Here is a 20,227-nt window from a genome sequence, read left to right on the forward strand (position 1 = left end):
TATATATATATATATATATATATATATATACATATATATATATATGGCTTTCCTTAGTAGGAAAGATTTGTACCATTATCATAGCGACCTATGTCCCAGTAACTTCAGGCTAGGACCTCCTCAATGGTTATATGTCTCAAAGGTGTTGCCCAGAAAGACTATCCAATCCGTGCAAAACTACTGGGTACAATAGTCATGGACCATTACCTAAGGCAGTGAACTCAGCTGTAGAGACCACAGAAATGAGGCATAAAATAACATAGCTTTAAAGGGGTACTCCCGTGGAAAACCTTTTATTTTATTTTTATTTTTTTACATCAACTGGTGCCAGAAAGTTAAACAGATTTGTAAATCACTTCTATTAAAAAATCTTAATCCTTCCAGTACTTTTTAGGAGCTGTATACGAAAGAGAAATCCAAAAAAAGAAATGCATTTCCTCTGATGTCATGACCACAGTGCTCTCTGCTGACCTCTGCTGTCCATTTTAGGAACTGTCCAGAGCAGGAAAAAAATCCCCATAGCAAACATATGCTGCTCTGGACAGTTCCTAAAATGGACAGCAGAGGTCAGCAGAGAGCACTGTGGTCATGACATCAGAGGAAATGCGTTTCTTTTTTGGATTTCTCTTCAGTATACAGCCCCTAAAAAGTACTGGAAGGATTAAGATGTTTTAATAGAAGTGATTTACAAATCTGTTTACCTTTCTGGCACCAGTTGATTTAAAATATAAAAGTTTTCCACAGGAGAACCCCTTTAAGCCAGTGGTATCCAAACTGTGGCCCTCCAGATGTTGCAGAACTACAACTCCCAGCATGCCCGGACAGCCAACGGCTGTCCGGGCATGCTGGGAGTTGTCGTTTTGCAACATCTGGAGGGCCACAGTTTGGACACCACTGCTTTAATGATTGAGTGATGAGTCATTCTGGGATTGTCTTCTCTTCACTTTCTGATGACATCAGCATGAAGGGACATTGTTGTTGTTATTACTATTATTATTATTATGTTATTAGTGTTTCTCCATAGCAATGGAAATCTATAGCATCATCCGCATGCCCACCCGACAACACAACGATAAAAATTCCTATTGGCAGCAAGCAGGGGTCTTGAAATTGCAAAGAATGGATGCAGGAAGTATAATTAAAAAGTGCTGTGCTTGACTGTTTCCATTAGTTCAGCTCATATACTTGGTCACCACTTTATCCTTTTAAATGTAACCTGTGAGGCAGTGCAATGTGCCTGAACCATGTACACGATGCTTTATTACACTGCAGCCTATTAGAGAAATGATAGCCATATAACCAGCCAGGAACAGGGCTTAGTCACTGCGGGCCATCTTAGACCACATCTTCCTACCCCCAACAGGCGGGATTGACAGGTCTCTCTTTATTTGTGTATATGGAGAAAACAATCAAGTTGGTCTGGGACAGCTTGGTTATAAGACTATAATTTCTCTGAAATGCTGCAGTGCGAGTCATAGACTGATGTAACACAGGAGCTGCCCATGGTTCACATCCACAATATATCTGAGAAATGTATGGTCGTGGAAGTCATGAAAATGAATCAAGCAGCGATGGAGCATGTGCACAAAGTGGAGGAAATAGTCAAGCACAGCTCTCTATTGCTCTGGAGACACATTATTTTTCTGTAATGCTGCAGCCTTTCTGAGCATATCATAGTTAGTTAGCTAAATGGGCTCTGTCAGATTTACAAAAAAAATTTATATGTTGTACATCTTGGCAAAACATTTACCTTTTCTTATATATTTCATAAGAAATTTGTATTTCCTTTTTTATAGAAATCATGGCTTTATCCAAGCTGAAGCACAGGCATGGACAATGTCCAGTTAGTGAGGGTGGGCTAGCATGCCTCTGTGTTCTCTCCTGTCTGATAGGACTCCTCTGTGCTCTCTTCTATCTGATAGGACTACTCTGTGCTCTCTCCTGTCTGATAGTATTCCTCTGTGCGCTCTCCTGTCCGATAGGACTCCTCTGTGCTCTCTCCTGTCTGATAGCACTCCTCTGTGCTCTCTCCTGTCTGATAGTACTCCTCTGTGCTGTCTACTGTCTGATAGCACTCTTCTGTGCTATCTCCTGTCTGATGGGACTACTCTGTGCTCTCTCCTGTCTGACAGCACTTCTCTGCTCTCTCTCCTGTCTGATAGCACTCCTCTGTGCTCTCTCCTGTTTGATAGCAATCCTCTGTGCTCTCCTTTCTCTGATAGCACTCCTCTGTGCTCTCTCCTGTCTGATAGCACTCCTCTGTGCTCTCTCCTGTCTGATAGGACTCCTCTGTGCTCTCTCCTGTCTGATAGCACTCCTCTGTGCTCTCTCCTGTCTGATAGCACTCCTCTGTGCTGTCTCCTGTCTGATAGTACTCCTCTGTGCTCTCTCCTGTCTATTACTCCTCTATACTCTCTCCTCTCTGATGGCACTCCTCTGTACTCTCTACTGTCTGATAGGACTCCTCTGTGTTCTCTCTCCATTCTGATAGGACTCCTCTGTGCTGTCTCCTGTCTGATAGTACTCCTCTGTGCTCTCTCCTTTCTGTTACTCCTCTATACGCTCTCCTGTCTGATGGAACTCCTCTGTGCTCTCTCCTGTCTGATAGTACTCCTCGGTGCTCTCTCCTGTCTGATAGTACTCCTCGGTGCTCTCTCCTGTCTGATAGCATTCCTCTGTGCTCTCTCCTGTCTGATAGCACTCCTCTGTACTCTCTCCTGTCTGATAGGACTCCTCTGTGCTCTCTCTTGTCTAATAGTACTCCTCTTTCTCTCTCCTGTCTGATAGCACTCCTCTGTGCTCTCTCTCATGTCTGATGGGACTCCTCTGTGTTCTCCTGTGTGATAGTACTACTCTGTGCTCTCTTGTCTGATAGGACTCCTCTGTGCTCTCTCCTGTCCTTTCAGACAGGAGATAGGACAGAGGCATGCTAGCCCACCCTCATTTACTGGACTTTGTCCATGCCTGTGCTTCAGCTTGGACAAAGCCATGATTTTATAAGCAATTTCTATAAAAAGGAAATAAAATTTTCTTATGAAGTATATTAGCAAGGTTAATGTATTTCCAAGATGTACAACATATAAAAAGTATTTGAATCTTTGCTGGCCGTGGTTCAGGAAGCCTGAAGCTCCTGACTAGGGATGAGTAAATCTACAGTAAGTTTGCCCAAATCCAAGTTTAATGAATTGGACATCAATTTGTTAAGTCTTGAAAAAGTAGTTTAGAAGTAGTTTCAGATTGCCCCAATTGTCAGATATTACACTGTGAGATCTCTTGGGGCTGCAGGAGACACATGGAGGCTTGTGACAAGGACATAGTTTTGCTTCTATATAAATCAGACCGAACATGGAGTATTGAGTCCAATTTTGGGCACCTGTATATAAGAAAGACATGGCAAAACTGGAACGGGTACAGAGGAGGGCAACAAAGATAATTAATAGTATGGGAGGATTACAGGACCAAGACGGGTTATCAAGCTTGGCGTTTTTTTAGTCTGGAAAAAAGACAACTTAGGGGCGATCTGATTTCAATGTACGTATACATGAATGGACAGTACAGAGATCTCTCTAGTGATCTTTTTATACCTTGGCCGGTAACCATGAGAAGGGGGTATCCTCTACGTGTAGATGAAAGAAGGTTTCACCATCATCACAGACAGGGATTCTTTTCTGTAAAAGCAGTAAGACTATGGAACGCTATCACATGATGTTGTGATGGTTGATTCATTCACCATATTGAACAGGGCCCTAAGTATTTTCCTTGAAAAATATAATATTACAAGTTATAGTTAGTTGATTTGTGTACACGTTATGTTGGTCTAGGGATTCATTCTGATGCCATATTTGTGATTTTTCTCCTAGTCTTCTGGATCAACGCAGTAGGGTTAGGTTAAATCTGATGCACTTTTTAGACTCTGATTTGGGCAAAGGTACAGTAGATTCATTGCCCTCTAATCCCGACAGGTTCCCTGTAATAATAATAAATAATGTAGCTATTAATAATACGGGGGACCGTAGCACACCATGAAATCATCCTGATCACCTGCCAAAGAGCAGAAATGTTTCATGTAGCCATTGTTTCATCTCAACAGAAGGCTTGAGCTGAACCTCCCTTGATGCATTCTCCGGTGGGGTATCCTCCACAGGTTAGCTTTGCGGGTCTTTTTTTTCATGTGTGTGCCCATGCTGTGCAGCAAAAAGGCCACATTTTTTAAAGCCTTTTAAGCCTTCTAAAATGAAAGATTAAAAGTGAAATGTAACAACTCAGAGGCCTTCCATCAGCCGGCTCCCTGCAGAGGTGCCTAAGAAATGACAGCAGACGTGGACCGGTGCCTAAATGCACTTGTGGTGTCACCTGATCTCTGGGGGCTGTGTGAGTGCTCTGCCATCCAGCTCTGCTTTATGTCCTGCGGTTTCTAAACGCTATATGCAGTGATTAGGGCAGTCAGCCATTCTTAATAGTAAAAAAATTTAAGAAAAAATCACTGCAGTGTCATGTAGAAAACAAGGGCATTTACTCATTGGAATCAACCTGCTTGAATATGAATCTGTACAGGAACCTGTGCCTATATTGGGGAAACAGCAAAGCTTTATTCCTACGTTGCTGGTTAAATGTTTATAGCAGTCATTCACGCTCTCATCCTCTGAAGCGACAGCCCGATTTCCTTTGACGGAAGGTAAATGACTGAACTGAATCTTTTATGCCAGGAAAGCAGAAGACGACGATGAAGATATTACAGTATTTACTGTGCCACTCCACAAAGCCTGATTGTCGGTTTTAGAATGATCCCGTGTTGCTTTCATCCTCAATGTTTGCCGTTATTAAAGGTAGAGAAAAGAGGTTTTACTGTTTTCTTCAATGACTTGCGTCAAATTGAGTTTGTCAGGGCAAGAATATGACAAAAATATAGATCTGAAGAGAGGGAGGGGGTATTTGTAATTCTCAGAGAATCTAGAACAACTCAATTCTGTTTAATAGGGAGATCGTGCCCCTCACTTTGTGTACATGCTGAATACATAAATCGTAGCAGGCATTTGTCATCTAAAACAATATTTAGGATTTTTTTATCTTGTTATTTAAGAATTTCCTATTTCCGTATGATAATAGCAATGTTCCCCCATCCCTGTGTCTCTCCAGCTGTTGTAAATCTACAGCTTTTGGGGAACAATTCATATCAGAATTTTTCTCCAAGACAGATGGTACTTCATTTTCACACACTTTTAAAAAATTTAATTTTTAATTTTTAATAAATGAAATAATTAAAAAATCATATGCATTTTTATGTTTTTAAGATCTTTTTAGACAATTCTACATCTTGTCAGGTGAAAACTGATAATAATCCGATTTATATGTACAATAAAGTAAAAAAATATCCATTTGAATCCATTTTTGAATTGTAACAAAAATTTTACACCAGACAAATAAGAAGAAATCAGACGAAAACTGAAACTGATCAAAACAGGTGCATAAGTTAAATACGATTTGTGGAAAGAAGCCAATGAATATGTCTATTTATATAATTTTGTACAATTTTTAAGAATAAAATTGTATCAATTAACGGTAAATAAACACCAAGCTGTTGAAAATGTTCCAGCATCTTATTTTTTTTGTCCAGAATTTCAGTTTTCACATTACAGAAGTTTAAAAAAAAATATTCCCCTCTCCAGTTGTTGCAGATTACCAGATTGCCAAGCAATAGCAAAAACTACAGCTCCCATTATCCTTTTATTCAAGGGTTTTAGATTTTCCTATTAGCCCCTTTAAATCAACTCAGATCGGTTAGATAAGATGTTACATGTGCACTTTACCATGTGCTATTGATAATACCAGTGTTTTATATGACGGGGGGGGGGGGGGGGGGTCCTTGCTAGTAGAACATTGGGTGGCACACATGCTGAAACAACCATATAACGGATTGTTTAAGCTTCCCATTCTAGTCCATATGGAACCAAACAAAAGTCTCCTCTGGTGTTCTGCCATTGCTTCACCAATAAGGGTAAATTCACACAGTAGTAAAACTGGCAGAATGTCTGGCGGACCACTTGAAAATGCGCCGTCTCAAAGACAGCAATGCATTTCCATGTAAGTCTATGCATATCTTTCTGCCGATGCTGGAAACATGGACATTTCTGCCAAATTCCGCATGGACATTCTGCCATGTGAACATACCCCTATAATGCCTATCATGCTATTCATTGTAGTTCAAGACTCAGTAAAGACTGGCATATCTTAGTTTACATAAATTGTAATTAACAACACTTGCTTTTTGATAAACTTGGTGCATTTTGGACTGTCATGAAGTCCTAAAACCCATTCTACACAGATCATAGAGGATGAACATTCCTTTGATAGGCCTATTTTTTGCTCATGTGTTTATGTAACAAATCTTGATGATATCTTGGTCAACAGCATTTGTATGTGTCTGATGATAAAACCAATAAAAAATATTTGGCTATTTCGGAGGTGTGGACTATTTTGCACATGTTCTTGGTTGGTTTGTAAAGAAAATTAATTCTAGACCTTGGACAATCCACCCGCTTTTCTTAGCACTTTTAAAATTTGGTCAGTGATGGTTTGATGATGGTTAGTTTTTCTGCAAATTTGGTGCACATTATCATTATTTAAAACTACTGGGTATAAACAATAAGGGATTGTGGGTCAAAGGTTACTTCCTATTAGAGGCCTTGGTTTTTCTCATGTTTTCCTGTGTTTTCTGTGCCTTACATGGTTCAGTACTTCAGTGAAAACGTTTCTTTTCTGTACCAATATGCCCAGGCTAAATGCATTAATAAATAAACCTTTACTTATCTCCTGCACTCCTCTGATTATTTAGTTATGGCTGTCCCATCCTCCTTCTCGGCTGGTGATAGGCAGAGCAGCAATGTGACATAGTGTGCTAGGGCCCCAGTCATCTTCCTGGTGCTGGCCCAATATGTCACGCTGCCACTCAGCCAATCACTGGCCATTCACGGGACGCCGCTGTGGTCAGCGATTCGCTGAGCTCCACTGTGGTGAATTGAGCACCAGAAGCAGGAAGAGGATTGCACCAGAGGCTGAGTCAAGCAGATTAGTAAAGTAAGTATTTTTTTTTTTTAGGCATTCAGTCTGGGCACATTGGTAAAAAAAAAAAAAAAAAATGTTTTTGCCAGAGTACCCCTTTAATGAGATGCTGAATATTTTTTAGGTTAACAGAGTTTGAGGACACACCGACCAGTCAGTTAACGATAGATGAATTCATGAAGATAGATTTGGAGAAGGAATGTGATCCTCCTTCCTTCGTTGCAGGTCAGAGGAAGATTCGGTTACAGCAGGTAAGTTCTTAAATACGTATCGATTATTGACCTTCCTAAAAACAACTCACCTTTGTATACACACTAATGGAGCTTTGCGTTCAATACACAAACATTACTGATGCCATATTGAAGGTCAGAGTCTGCAGAAACCTAATGTATTGGAGAGAGTTGGTGTTTTCAGACCGGGGCCATACATACATGTTGGTAGTTTTACAGAGAAAACTACTGCATCAAAGAAAATATTTCAATACTTTGCAGTTTAGTACATAAAGTTTTAGGAAGTAATCCAGAGTGAACTAATCCAGTCTCTTATAGTGTAGCCGGATTTCCATTAGGCATATAAACCCGGCCTGGCTGCTATTTTTACAGAAACTTTGCTATTCTAATTCATGACCCTTGCCTGACAACTGCATCTCAGTCCTACATGAGTTGAGACCAGCTGCAGCAACACAGTGATATATAAAGCTACCCTACGAAGACAGGAAATCCAAGGCACCAGAGATCCAGTAAAACTACTCTCTTTATTCATTTTCTATGAAAACATTTGTATAGAGACTGAATGAAGTGGATTTACTGGATCTCTGTTGACATGGAGTTCCTATGGACAGTGAGATGGAGAACTGACCCAAGTCAAGCACAGAGGAGTATGGGTGGTAGTGCGGGACCATCTCTGTACTGAACTATAAACATGACCTATCTTACGTACTGGAAAAAAAATAAAAATAATATATATATATATATATATATATATATATATATATATATATATATATATCTTACTGATAAGAGCAAAACAGAATCCTTCCCAATAACACAATTTTTATCATTTCAGCTTGAACAAGAATTGGCCAAAAAACTGGACGATGTGGAAGGTAGTGTACAATAAATTCAATTGATGGGTTGATAAAGGGTTTCTTTCAGAACCAGTCAGAGGCGGCTCTAGACTTTTTGAAGCCTTAGGCAAAAATATATCTGAGGCCCCCCAAGAGCGATAAAAAAGAAGAAAAATAAAAAGTAAAAAAAATATATAAAATTTTTTTTTACGCGTGGTTCTCCTACCAAGGTTGACGAGCAAAAAAAAAAAAGGATAAAATGGTAAAATAAATAAAAAAAATGCAATGCACTATATCTATTTATCAGTGGGTATGTAGTTTACAGTGCTGCTTTATACAGCAACTCACCAATGACGTCTTCTCTAATTTGCATCGTTGCCTTCTCTTCTCCATCTGGCCCGGCCATCATGACAATTTCTTCCGCCCACAATTCTTCACTGTTAAACCTGCAAAACAAACCTATTAGGCTCCGCACTTTTTTTTTCCCATGGGTGACAAAGGGGTGTAGAAAAGTGTACATGGGTGACAGAGGGGTGTACAGAGGGGTGTAGAGGAGTGTACATGGGTGACAGAGGGGTGTAGAGGAGTGTACATGGGTGACAGAGGGGTGTAGAGGAGTGTACATGGGTGACAGAGGGGGGGAACATGGGTGACGGGGGGGGGTGAGCATGGGTGACAGGGGGGGTGAACATGGGTGACGGGGGGTGAACATGGGTGACGGGGGGGGGTGAACATGGGTGACGGGGGGGGGTGAACATGGGTGACGGGGGGGGTGAACATGGGTGACGGGGGGGGGTGAACATGGGTGACGGGGGGGGGGGTGAACATGGGTGACGGGGGGGGGGTGAACATGGGTGACGGGGGGGGGGTGAACATGGGTGACGGGGGGGGGGTGAACATGGGTGACGGGGGGGGGGTGAACATGGGTGACGGGGGGGGGGTGAACATGGGTGACGGGGGGGGTGAACATGGGTGACGGGGGGGGGTGAACATGGGTGACGGGGGGGGTGAACATGGGTGACTGGGGGGGGGTGAACATGGGTGACGGGGGGGGTGAACATGGGTGACGGGGGGGGTGAACATGGGTGACGGGGGGGGTGAACATGGGTGACTGGGGGGGGGTGAACATGGGTGACTGGGGGGGGTGTGAACATGGGTGACTGGGGGGGGGGTGACTGGGGGGGGGGGTGAACATGGGTGACTGGGGGGGTGAACATGGGTGACTGGGGGGGGTGAACATGGGTGACTGGGGGGGGGTGAACATGGGTGACTGGGGGGGGTGAACATGGGTGACTGGGGGGGGTGAACATGGGTGACTGGGGGGGGGGTGAACATGGGTGACATCCTAACTGGCCATGGTGTGGGATGAGTATGCACTGGATCAGTGTTTCCCAACCAGGGTGCCTCCAGCTGTTGCAAAACTATAACTCCCAGCATGCCTGGACAAACTTAGGCTTTCCTTGCATGCTGGGAGTTGTAGTTTTGCAACAGCTGGAGGCACCCTGGTTGGGAAACACTTGACTGGATACTTATATAATTGATTATATTGCTATATTTACATCCAGAGCTGCCAGAGTAACACCACTTAAAGGGCCCCTGATCCTCGATGAGCCAGCAGGGCTCCAAGGGGTTTCCCAACACCACAAAATGAATGGCCATGGGTGACATGGGTGGCAGGTGGGGTGGACATGGGTGGCAGGTGGGGTGGACATGGGTGGCATTTGGGGTGGACATGGGTGGCAGGTTGGGTGGACATGGGTGGCAGGTGGGGTGGACATGGGTGGCAGGTGGGGTGGACATGGGTGGCAGGTGGGGTGGACATGGGTGGCAGGTGGGGTGGACATGGGTGGCGGTGGGGAGGACATGGGTGACGGGGGGGAGGACATGGGTGACGGGGGGGAGGACATGGGTGACGGGGGGGAGGACATGGGTGACGGGGGGGAGGACATGGGTGACGGGGGGGAGGACATGGGTGACGGGGGGGAGGACATGGGTGACGGGGGGGAGGACATGGGTGACGGGGGGGAGGACATGGGTGACGGGGGGGAGGACATGGGTGACGGGGGGGAGGACATGGGTGACGGGGGGGGGAGGACATGGGTGACGGGGGGGGGAGGACATGGGTGACGGGGGGGGGGGGTGGACAGGGGTGACGGGGGGGTGGACAGGGGTGACGGGGGGGTGGACAGGGGTGACGGGGGGGTGAACATGTTATTATAACATTATTACAGACAGTGTAAACACCTGAAATCCTAACTGGCCATGGTGTGGGATGAGTATGGACTGGATCAGTGTTTCCCAACCAGGGTGCCTCCAGCTGTTGCAAAACTACAACTCCCAGCATGCCTGGACAGACTTAGGCTGTCCGGGCATGCTGGGAGTTGTAGTTTTGCAACAGCTGGAGGCACCCTGGTTGGGAAACCCTGGACTGGCGGGGGTTTGAGGGGGGCTAGACATGGGTGACGGGGGGGGGGGGTTAGACATGGGTGACGGACGGACGGACGGGTAGGACATGGATGACAGGGATGGTCAGGGAGGTAGACAAGGCGGACATGGATGGCGGGGGGGTGGACATGTGTGACGGGGGGGGGGGGTGCAGAGGGTGGACCTGGGTGACGGTGGGGGGGTTTGGACAGGGTTGAGAAGGGGTAACAGGTGGGTGAAAAGGGTACGGTACCTTAAGCAAGCCGGCCCGCGCAGCTTGCAGTTCCACGGCAGTCCGGCGCAAATACAGCTTGCTCCGACGTCGGGCACCATTTTTGGCTCACTGCGCCGCAAGTGGGAGGGGAGGGGGAGGGGGGTGACGCAGAAGGACGCTCTGTGCGCAGTGCGCACGCAGGCTTCCCTTCCCGCCTTGTGCACAGGCAAGGCAGGACATTTAAAAAAAAAACATAAAATGTCACCAAAATCACTGCTCTAACTACACGATTTAGGCGGCCACGAGGCCCCTTTAAGGGAGAGGCCTTAGGCGGCCGCCTAAATCGCCTAATCAGAGAGCCACCTCTGGAACCAGTGCCACACATGAGCTTTAATACAAACCATGTTTTTGTCGACCCCTGTGCAACACCTTAACGACACAGGACATAAATGTAATTCCTGGTGCGTTGGTACTCGCGTCATGCACGGCAGGTCCCGGCTGCGATCACGCTGATATCCACCATTAACCCCTCAGATGCCGTGATCAATACAGATCACGGCACCTGTGGCAGTGCAGTCGGTAAAATGGATGATTGGATCACGGGGATCCGATCATCCATAACGGCGGACGGAGGTCCCCTTGCCTGCCTCCGTCCGTCTCCTGGGGTCTTTTGCTCTGAGATCGAGGAGACCAGAGCAGAAGATCGTCGATAATACTGATCAGTGCTATGCCCTATGCATAGCACTGAAAAGTATTAGCAATCAAGTGATTGCAATAAATAGTCCCCTAATAGTCACATAAAAGAGTGTTCAAAGAAAAATCCCCTCCCCCAATAAAAATTTAAATCGTCCCTTTTTCCCATTTTACCCCCCAAAAATAAAATAAATTAACAAAATTAATAAACATTTGGTATCGCCGCGTGCGGAAATGTCCGAACTATCAAAATATAATGTTACTGATCCCGTACGGTGAACAGCGTAAACGTAAAAAAAGAAAATACTAAATTGCTGCTTTTTTGTCACATCATATTCCCCCAAAAATGTATAAATAATGAATCAAGTTTCATATATGCAAATGTGGCATCAATAAAAAGTACAGATCACGGCGCAAAAAATGAGCCCTCATACCGCAACTTATACAGAAAAATGAAAAAAGTGATAGGTTGTCAAAATAGAGATATTTTTTAAGCGGTACAATAAGTCAATAATATCATTTTAATCATATCGACCCACAGAAAAAAGAACACGTCATTTTTACTGTGAAAACAAAGCCTTTCAAAACTTGCTAAATTGCGGGGTTTTTTTCAATTTCCCCACACAAATAGTATTTTGTTGGTTGCGCCATACATTTTATGGTAAAATGAGTGATGTCATTACAAAGGACAACTAGTTGCGCAAAAAATAACCCCTTATACTCGTCTGTGTATGAAATGATAAGAGTTATGATTTTTAGAAGGCGAGGAGGAAAAAACAAAACTGCAAAAAACTGTGTCCTTAAGGGGTTAAGGTTTATAAAACAGTTCTGTTTAGCTGCGTGTTCCTAAAGATGTTTTTCCACTAAACTTTCCATCAGGTAAAATTGCCGCATACAGTCAGAGAGGTGGCAGCTTTTTTTATTCTAGTCTACAGGAGTTACAGAAAGTTGAGCGAGCTTGTTATGCCCTAAAGGGGTTATCCCTGTCCATAACATAAGGGATGACTAGCTCACTGGTGGGTCCAACCACTGGGACTCCTACCAATCATGAGAATGGAGCTCAAATGTTGCCCCTTTTCCCCCAAAACCACTCTATTCATCATCCATGAGGTTTTTGAGCATAGTAAAGGTCAGTGTTGAGCAATGTTTGGAAGTCCAATAGTCTGTGAATGGAACAGTGGCCAAGCGCGCATTGCTATACTCCATTCTCTCAGGGGAACTTTAAAGGGGTACTCCCCTGGAAAACAGGTGCCAGAAAGTTAAACAGATTTGTAAATTACTTCTATTAAAATATCTTAATCCTTCCTGTACTTATCAGCTGCTGTATGCTCCTTTCAGTCTGACCACAGTGCTCTCTGCTGACACCTCTGTCCATGTCAGGAACTGTCCAGAGCAGGAAAAAATTCCCATAGCAAACCTTTCCTGCTCCTAACAGTTCCTAAAATGGATAGAGGTGTCAGCAGAGAGCACTGTGGTTAGACTGAAAGGAAATTCTAAATGAAAAGAACTTCCTGTGGAGCATACAGCAGCTGATAAGTACTGGAAGGATTAAGATTTTTTTTTTAATAGAAGTAATTTACATATCTGTTTAACTTTCTGTCACCAGTTGATTTAAAAAATTTTTTTTCCCATTGGAGTGCCCCTTTAAACCTCTATACTCGTGGTTGGTGGGGATTCCAGTGGTCAGACCCCCACTGATCAGCTAGTTACCCTGTGGGTAGCATCTAACTTTTGATCTTGGGATAAAGGTCTCAAATAGGAATACCTGTTTAACACTAAGTTTTACCATGTTTTTTGTCCTTTTAGGTGCTAATAGTCCAGATTTATTTGTAAACCATTGTCTAGATCTGTGGTCTCAAACTGTGGCTCTCCAGATGTTGCAAAACTTTAACTCCCAGCATGCTGCCGTTGGCTGTCCGGGCATGCTGGGAGTTAAAGTTTTGCAACATCTGGAGGGCCACAGTTTGAGACCACTGGTCTAGAGCTAGTTTGCTTGTGGGAAGCCAATGAGAAAGATCAACTGTATTTCTGTGTAGATATCAAATTACTGCCACTGGAGGAGAGATACAGCCTATATTAACCCCTTCACGACGAGCGACGTACATGTATGGCGCCGCGAAGTGTCACTTGGCGCGCGACGACGGGAGCGCCACGTCACCGGTAGCGGTGATCGGGCCGGGATGACTGCTGTTATCTAACTGCAGGCATCCCGGCACATCGCCGAGGGGGGTCCTGAGACCCCCCCATGACCGCGATGGGCGCAAATCTCAGCTCAGTTCAGACCTGCGATCTGCGCAATTCCGGGTCATACAGGTCACTGGTGACCCGGAAAATAAGAGGGATTGGGGGTGTCTGAGACACCCTCGATCCCCTGAAGGGATAGGAGTTTGGTGGCAGGGGTGCCACCCCTCCTATCCCTGCTATTGGTCGGCCGAGCGTACGACCGATAGCAGACCGGGGGAGGGGGGTTAAAGTTCGGTTCCCCCGCTCTGCCCACCTATCGGTGTCCGGGCAAAACGGGGGAACTGTCCAGGGAAGGTCGGCGCCGAAGGCCCCTACCTGGATCCCGGATCCCCGAGCGCGATCCTCCCCCACGTGCGGCAGCAATACTTCCGGGTCCTGCTAGGTGAGTTGTAGCCTAGCAACATCCGGAGGGCCACAGTTTACAGTGGTCTCTAAACCGTGGCCCTCCAGATGTTGCAAAACTACAACTCCCAGCATGCCCAGACAGCTGTTTGCTGTGTGGGCATGCTGGGACTTGTAGTTTTGCAATATTTAGAGGGGTTCAGGTTGTAGATCACTAAGTGGTCTCAAACTGTAGCCCTCCAGATGTTGCAAAACTACAACTCTCAGCATGCCCAGACAGCAGTTTGCTGTCTGGGCATGCTGCGAGTTGTAGTTTTGCAACATCTGGAGGGCCACAGTTTTGAGACCACTGGACAGTGATTTACAACCTGAACCCCTCTAAATCTTGAAAAACTACAACTCCCAGCATTCAGGAACAGCATAAGGCTGTCTTGGCATGCTGGGAGTTGTACTTGCGTGCCTCCAGCCGTTGCATAACTACATCTCCCAGCATGCCCTTCCGCAATCAGTACATGCTGGGAGTTGTAGTTTTGCAACAGCTGGAGGCACACTGGTTGGAAAATACTGAGTTAGGTCATAGAACCTCCAGCTGTTGCAAAACTACAAGTCCCAGCATGCATGGTCTGTCAGTGCATGCTGGGAGTTGTAGTTTTGGCCCCCCTCGCATGTGAAAGTACAGGCTACATTCACACTGGCGGCAGATTACAGTGAGTTCCCCGCTTCAAGTTTGAGCTGCGGCAAATTTTCCGCCGCAGCTCAAACTCCTAGCGGGAGATTCAGTGTAATCTGCCTCCAGTGTGAATGTAACCTAAAAAACACTGCACTACACTAACATAAAATAAAGAGTAAAACACTACATATACACACGTACACTGCCCCCCCTACCACCCCCCTCCCCAATAAAAATTAAAAACATATTGTACGGCAGTGTTTCTAAGATGGAGCCTCCAGCTGTTGCAAAATAAAAACTCCCAGCATTTCTGGACAGCAATTGACTGTCCAAGCATGCTGGGAGTTTTACAACAGCTGGAGGCACCCTGTTTGGGAATCACTGGCATAGAATACCCCTATGTCCACCCCTATGCAAGTCCCTAATTCAGGCCTCAAATGCGCATGGCGCTCTCACTTTGGAGCCCTGTCGTATTTCAAGGCAACATAATAGGGTCACATATGGGGTATCGCCGTACTCGGGAGAAATTGCCTAAAAAACATTTTTACACTAACATGCTGGTGTTGCCCTATACTTTTCATTTTCACAAGAGGTAAAAGGGAAAAACGCCCCCCAAAATTTGTAACGCAATTTCTCCCGAGTAAGGAGATACCCCATATGTGGGCGCAAAGTGCTCTGGGGGCGCACAACAAGGCCCAGAAGGGAGAGTGCGCCATGTACATTTGAGGTGATTTGCACAGGGGTGGCTGATTGTTACAGCGGTTCTGACAAACGCCAAAAAAAACAAAACCCCACATGTGACCCCATTTTGGAAACTACACCCCTCACGAAATGTAATAAGGGGTGCAGTGAGAATTTACACCCCACAGGTGTCTGACGGATCTTTGGAACAGTGGTCCGTGAAAATGAAAAATTTTGCACAGCCCACTGTTCAGACACCAGTGGGGGTAAATGCTCACTGTACCCCTCATTACATTCTGTGAGGGGTCTAGTTTCCAAAATGGTATGCCATGTGTTTTTTTTTTTGCTGTCCTGGCACCATAGGGGCTTCCTAAATGCAACATGCCCCCTGAGCAAAATTTTCTCTCAAAAAGCCAAATATGACTCTGCTTCTCTTCTGAGCATTGTAGTTAGTCCGCAGTGCACTTCAGATCCACTTATTGGGTACCTCCATACTCAGAAGAGATGGGGTTACAAATTTTGGGGCGTCTTTTCTGCTATTATGAGGTATGTGCTTACTCGAGAGAAATTGGGCTACAGATATAAGTATACATTTTCTCCTTTTACCCCTTGTAAAAATTTAAAAATTGGGTCTACAAGAACATGCGAGTGTAAAAAATGAAGATTTTGTATTTTCTCCTTCACTTTGCTGCTTTTCCTGTGAAACACCTAAAGGGTTAAAACATTTACTGAATGTCATTTTGAATACTTTGGGGGGGTGCAGTTTTTATAATGGGGTCATTTATGGGGTATTTCTAATATGAAGACCCTTCAAATCCACTTCAAACCTGAACTGGTCCCTGAAAAATTGTGAGTTTGAAAATTTTGTGAAAAATTGGAAAATTGCTGCTGAACTTTGAAGCCCTCTGGTGTCTTCCAAAAGTAAAAACTCATAAATTTTATTATGCAAACATAAAGTAGACATATTGTTTATGTGAATCCCAAAAAAAAAAATTTTGGGAATATCAATTTTCCTTACAAGCAGAGAGCTTCAAAGTTAGAAAAATGCAAAATTTTAAATTTTTTCATCAAATTTGGAGATTTTTCACCAAGAAAGGATGCAAGTTACCATAAAATTTACCACTATGTTAAAGTAGAATATGTCACGAAAAAACAATCTCAGAATCAGAATGATAAGTAAAAGCATTCCAGAGTTATTAATGTTTAAAGTGACAGTGGTCAGATTTGCAAAAAAGGGCTTCGTCCTAGAGGTGAAAATGGGCTCTGTCCTAAAGGGGTACTCCGGTGAAAACCTTTTTTCTTTTAAATCAACTGGTGGCAGAAAGTTAAACATATTTGTAAATTACTTCTATTAAAAAAATCTTAATCCTTCCTGTACTTATTAGCTGCTGAATACTACAGAGGAAATCTTTTCTATTTGGAATGCTCTCTGGTGACATCATGAGCACAGTTCTCTCTGCTGACGTTATTATAATAATAATGCTTTATTTATTGTTGTCCTTAGTGGGATTTGAACCCAAGTCCCCAGCACTGCAAGGCAGCAGTGCTAACCACTGAGCCATCATGCTGCCCTTAGCATACATCTGCTATGCATGGTTGCTAAAAATGGACAGAGATGTCAGCAGAGAGAACTTTTCTCTGTAGCATTCAGCAGCTAATAAGTACTGGAAGGATTATGATTTTTTTAATAGAAGTCATTTACAAATATGTTTAACTTTCTGCCACCAGTTGATTTAAAAGAAAAAAGGTTTTCACCAGAGTACCCCTTTAAAGATTTTTTTATGAATTATTTAAAGGTAATCTGTCATCAAAATCACCCGCACTAAACCTGTTACACAGGCTTGTAGTGCGGGTGATCCTGATTAAAACGCTTCTTACCTCATTAAAAATGGTTCAGCGGTTCGTCAGATATCTTTATCTTTTAGTTTTATGTTATTCCCTGGCTTGGGGCTCAGTGGGAGGTCCGCATCAGCGCGGACTCAGCTATACGTCATTTTAGCCAGGCGGAGCGGCCTCCCGGCTCATGAATGTATCATCGCAGTCTAACTCCTATATATACACACACACACATATGCACACATGAATATATGCACACACACACACACATATATATATATGCATGAATATATGTACACATATATATCTATATATATATCCTGCATGTGCCATCAGTTTGTGCATAAAAACACTTTCCGTCCCTCCCTACCTCCCACCCCCGGCTTTTCGCTCATCCAGGCCGTCTTCTTGCTTGTATTGGGCCTCTGCTCAAGTGAAGCCGGGGGGGAGAACGCCGCTTCCGGGTGTACGGAACGCGGCGCATGCGCGGCGCTCCCCACGTGACCAAAAACAAGGAGTTAGACTGCAATGATACATTCATGAATATTCATAAGCCGGGCGGCCACTCTGCCCGGCTAAAATGACGTATAGCCGAGTCCGCGCTGAAGCGGACCTCCCACTGAGCCCCAAGCCAGGGAATAACATAAAACTAAAAATATCTGACGAACCGCTGAACCATTTTTAATGAGGTAAGAAGCGTTTTAATCAGGATCACCCGAACTACAAGCCTGTGTAACAGGTTTAGTGCGGGTGATTCTGATGACAGATTTCCTTTAAAGCAAATGTAGTTCACATATCTAATTTGTTTATCTAACAGGAGAAATCACATCTTATCAGGACGAAATAGAGAATGAGTTGGAGAGTAGCCGGCCAAAGAATAAAGGAATGTACACTTCTTTCGGCAGAGATGGTGAGATTCATTGAAGATTTTTTAAAGTCCTATCTTTGGTCACTGTCTCCGATGTTCACACAACTTTGGAATCACACTGTTCTTAATACAAGATGGTGTCCACTGCCCTTTTGCCAATGGGGAGACAACTGAGAGGAGTAAAGCTTCATTCACACCACGTTTTTGCAATACAGTTCCCGTATACGTTTTAAATTTGAAAACCGTATGGAACCGTATGGACTCTCCATTGAAAACTGTATGCCAAAAGATGCATCAGGTTGTGTACTTTCAGCGTCTTGTACAGTTCTGTCGTTTTTTTTCTTACCCGTACCAAAAACCGTAGCCTACCCCGGTTTTTGGTCCGGGTGAAAAACCGTATTGAAATGTATACGGTTCCCTCAACATGGGAGTCAATGAGAACCATATGGTTTCATCCAGTTTACACAATACGGTTTTTGAGTTTGCACATGCGCAGTGCACACCAAATGTAATGAAAAGTTAAAAACTTTTTCTAAACGGATGCAACCGAACATCATTTTTCAACCCGTATACGGGTCAAAATTTATACACACGTTTTTCATACAGTTTAGTCCGGTTTTGAGGAATCCGTTCTTCGTCAAAAACCTGATACGAGAATTGTATTGCAAAAACGTGGTGTGAACCCAGCCTAAATCTGTTTAAAGAAAAAACGTGAAACCTTTTTTCTAATCTTTGGCATCCCCTCTCTCACTGTACGCAGGAGGTAGCGAAAAAACAACTCTTTTGAGAAAGGCGCTGCTGAGGTCCAGTGGAGAGGAAGTCCAGAATGTAGGTGGAAATGAACGAGCAGGAGAGTGGAGTGTTGAACCACGCTGGATCAATTTATTAAGCAAAGTGAAGTACAAACAGCACTGATCTGAAGAAGGGGGTGCTGTCCCCCGAAATGCGTTATCCTGTTTGTACTTCACTTTGCTTAATAAATTGATCCAGTGTGGTTCAACACTCCACTCTCCTGCTTGATCATTTCCACCTACATTCTGGACTTCCTCTCCACTGGACCTCAGCAGCGCCTTCCTCAAAAGGGTTGTTTTTTCGCTACCTCCTGCATACGTCTTCCTGTGGGACGGGCTACGCCTCTCCGGCACCCTGGGCCAAGCAGCTGTCTCCAGTCTCTAACCCCGCCGTGGGTTTACATGCAAGTATTCCACTCGCCTTAGGTGATCACCCATTACCTACGGGCTCTGCAGGCCCATATACGCCTTGTTTGTTCTCCTGGCCATCTTTTCCCTACGGTATCACACTAGGCACCTTTGCCGGTCTCCCCCTTTTTTCTCTTATTTTAGCCTCTCTCACTGTAGGGTTTCGTAATTCATAGAGATAATAATAATCACTACTATAAGAATGAATAATATAACAAAAGGGTCGCAACATTTGTGATGGGTGGAAAGCTTGTAACACTGCTCCTTCATGTTCACGGCCTCTCCTATGTAGATGACTCTTCCAGTATGTTAGGAGAAGATGACCGGGCAGACGAGGAGCTAGAAGCTGCTGCAAATCACTTAAACAAGGATTTTTACCATGAACTTGCTGAAAAGACCAAAGTGCCCCAGTATGAGCCTATCAAGCCCATTCCTATAGAGACTCTGCTGGGGCCTCTCCCTACTGCGGCAAGCTTGGGCATCACAGACAGCATCAAAGAATGCATCGAAACCAAGGATCAAGAAAAATGTAAGTAGAAAACATATTACTCTATTGTTACCTGCCTGTTTCACATAGACTTAAGATGAGTTGTGGCAGTAGCAAGTATTATATTTATTACACAGATGAGGAAAAAAAAGAACGTTATTTGCCATTTTATGCATAAAAAGAGCAATTCAATTCTGATTCATGACATTTACTTACTTAGTATACCGCCATCTAGTGCCACAGTCTGCACAATCACATACAGAGCTGAGTGCGTGGGGTCACACGTGCTCAGTCATTCTTCCTTTGCTGGATTCTCATTTCTGTTCTCGATGTAGTGATCACTGAACAGCAGCCTATACAAATGGCGTCTACACTGCTTGTCAGGAAAGAAACAGCAATATACAGCAAGGCTGAGAAGACTGCTTCTGAGGATTGATAACACAC

General features: G+C 44.3%; 1 protein-coding gene across 2 annotated transcripts in view; it reads left to right on the forward strand.

Moving 5' to 3' along the window:
• The window catches only part of BRF1 (BRF1 RNA polymerase III transcription initiation factor subunit), a 379,514-nt gene that overhangs the window by 206,522 nt on the left and 152,765 nt on the right, over positions 1–20,227 (forward strand). For both annotated transcript variants that reach the window (XM_056544927.1, XM_056544928.1), the window contains 4 exons: positions 7,184–7,310; positions 8,125–8,164; positions 18,047–18,139; positions 19,589–19,825. In XM_056544927.1, the coding sequence (XP_056400902.1) occupies positions 7,184–7,310; positions 8,125–8,164; positions 18,047–18,139; positions 19,589–19,825 (497 nt within the window). The remainder of the gene's footprint in view (positions 1–7,183; positions 7,311–8,124; positions 8,165–18,046; positions 18,140–19,588; positions 19,826–20,227) is intronic.

Source organism: Hyla sarda, chromosome 11 (assembly GCF_029499605.1).
Source record: "Hyla sarda isolate aHylSar1 chromosome 11, aHylSar1.hap1, whole genome shotgun sequence".
Lineage (NCBI taxonomy): Eukaryota > Metazoa > Chordata > Amphibia > Anura > Hylidae > Hyla > Hyla sarda.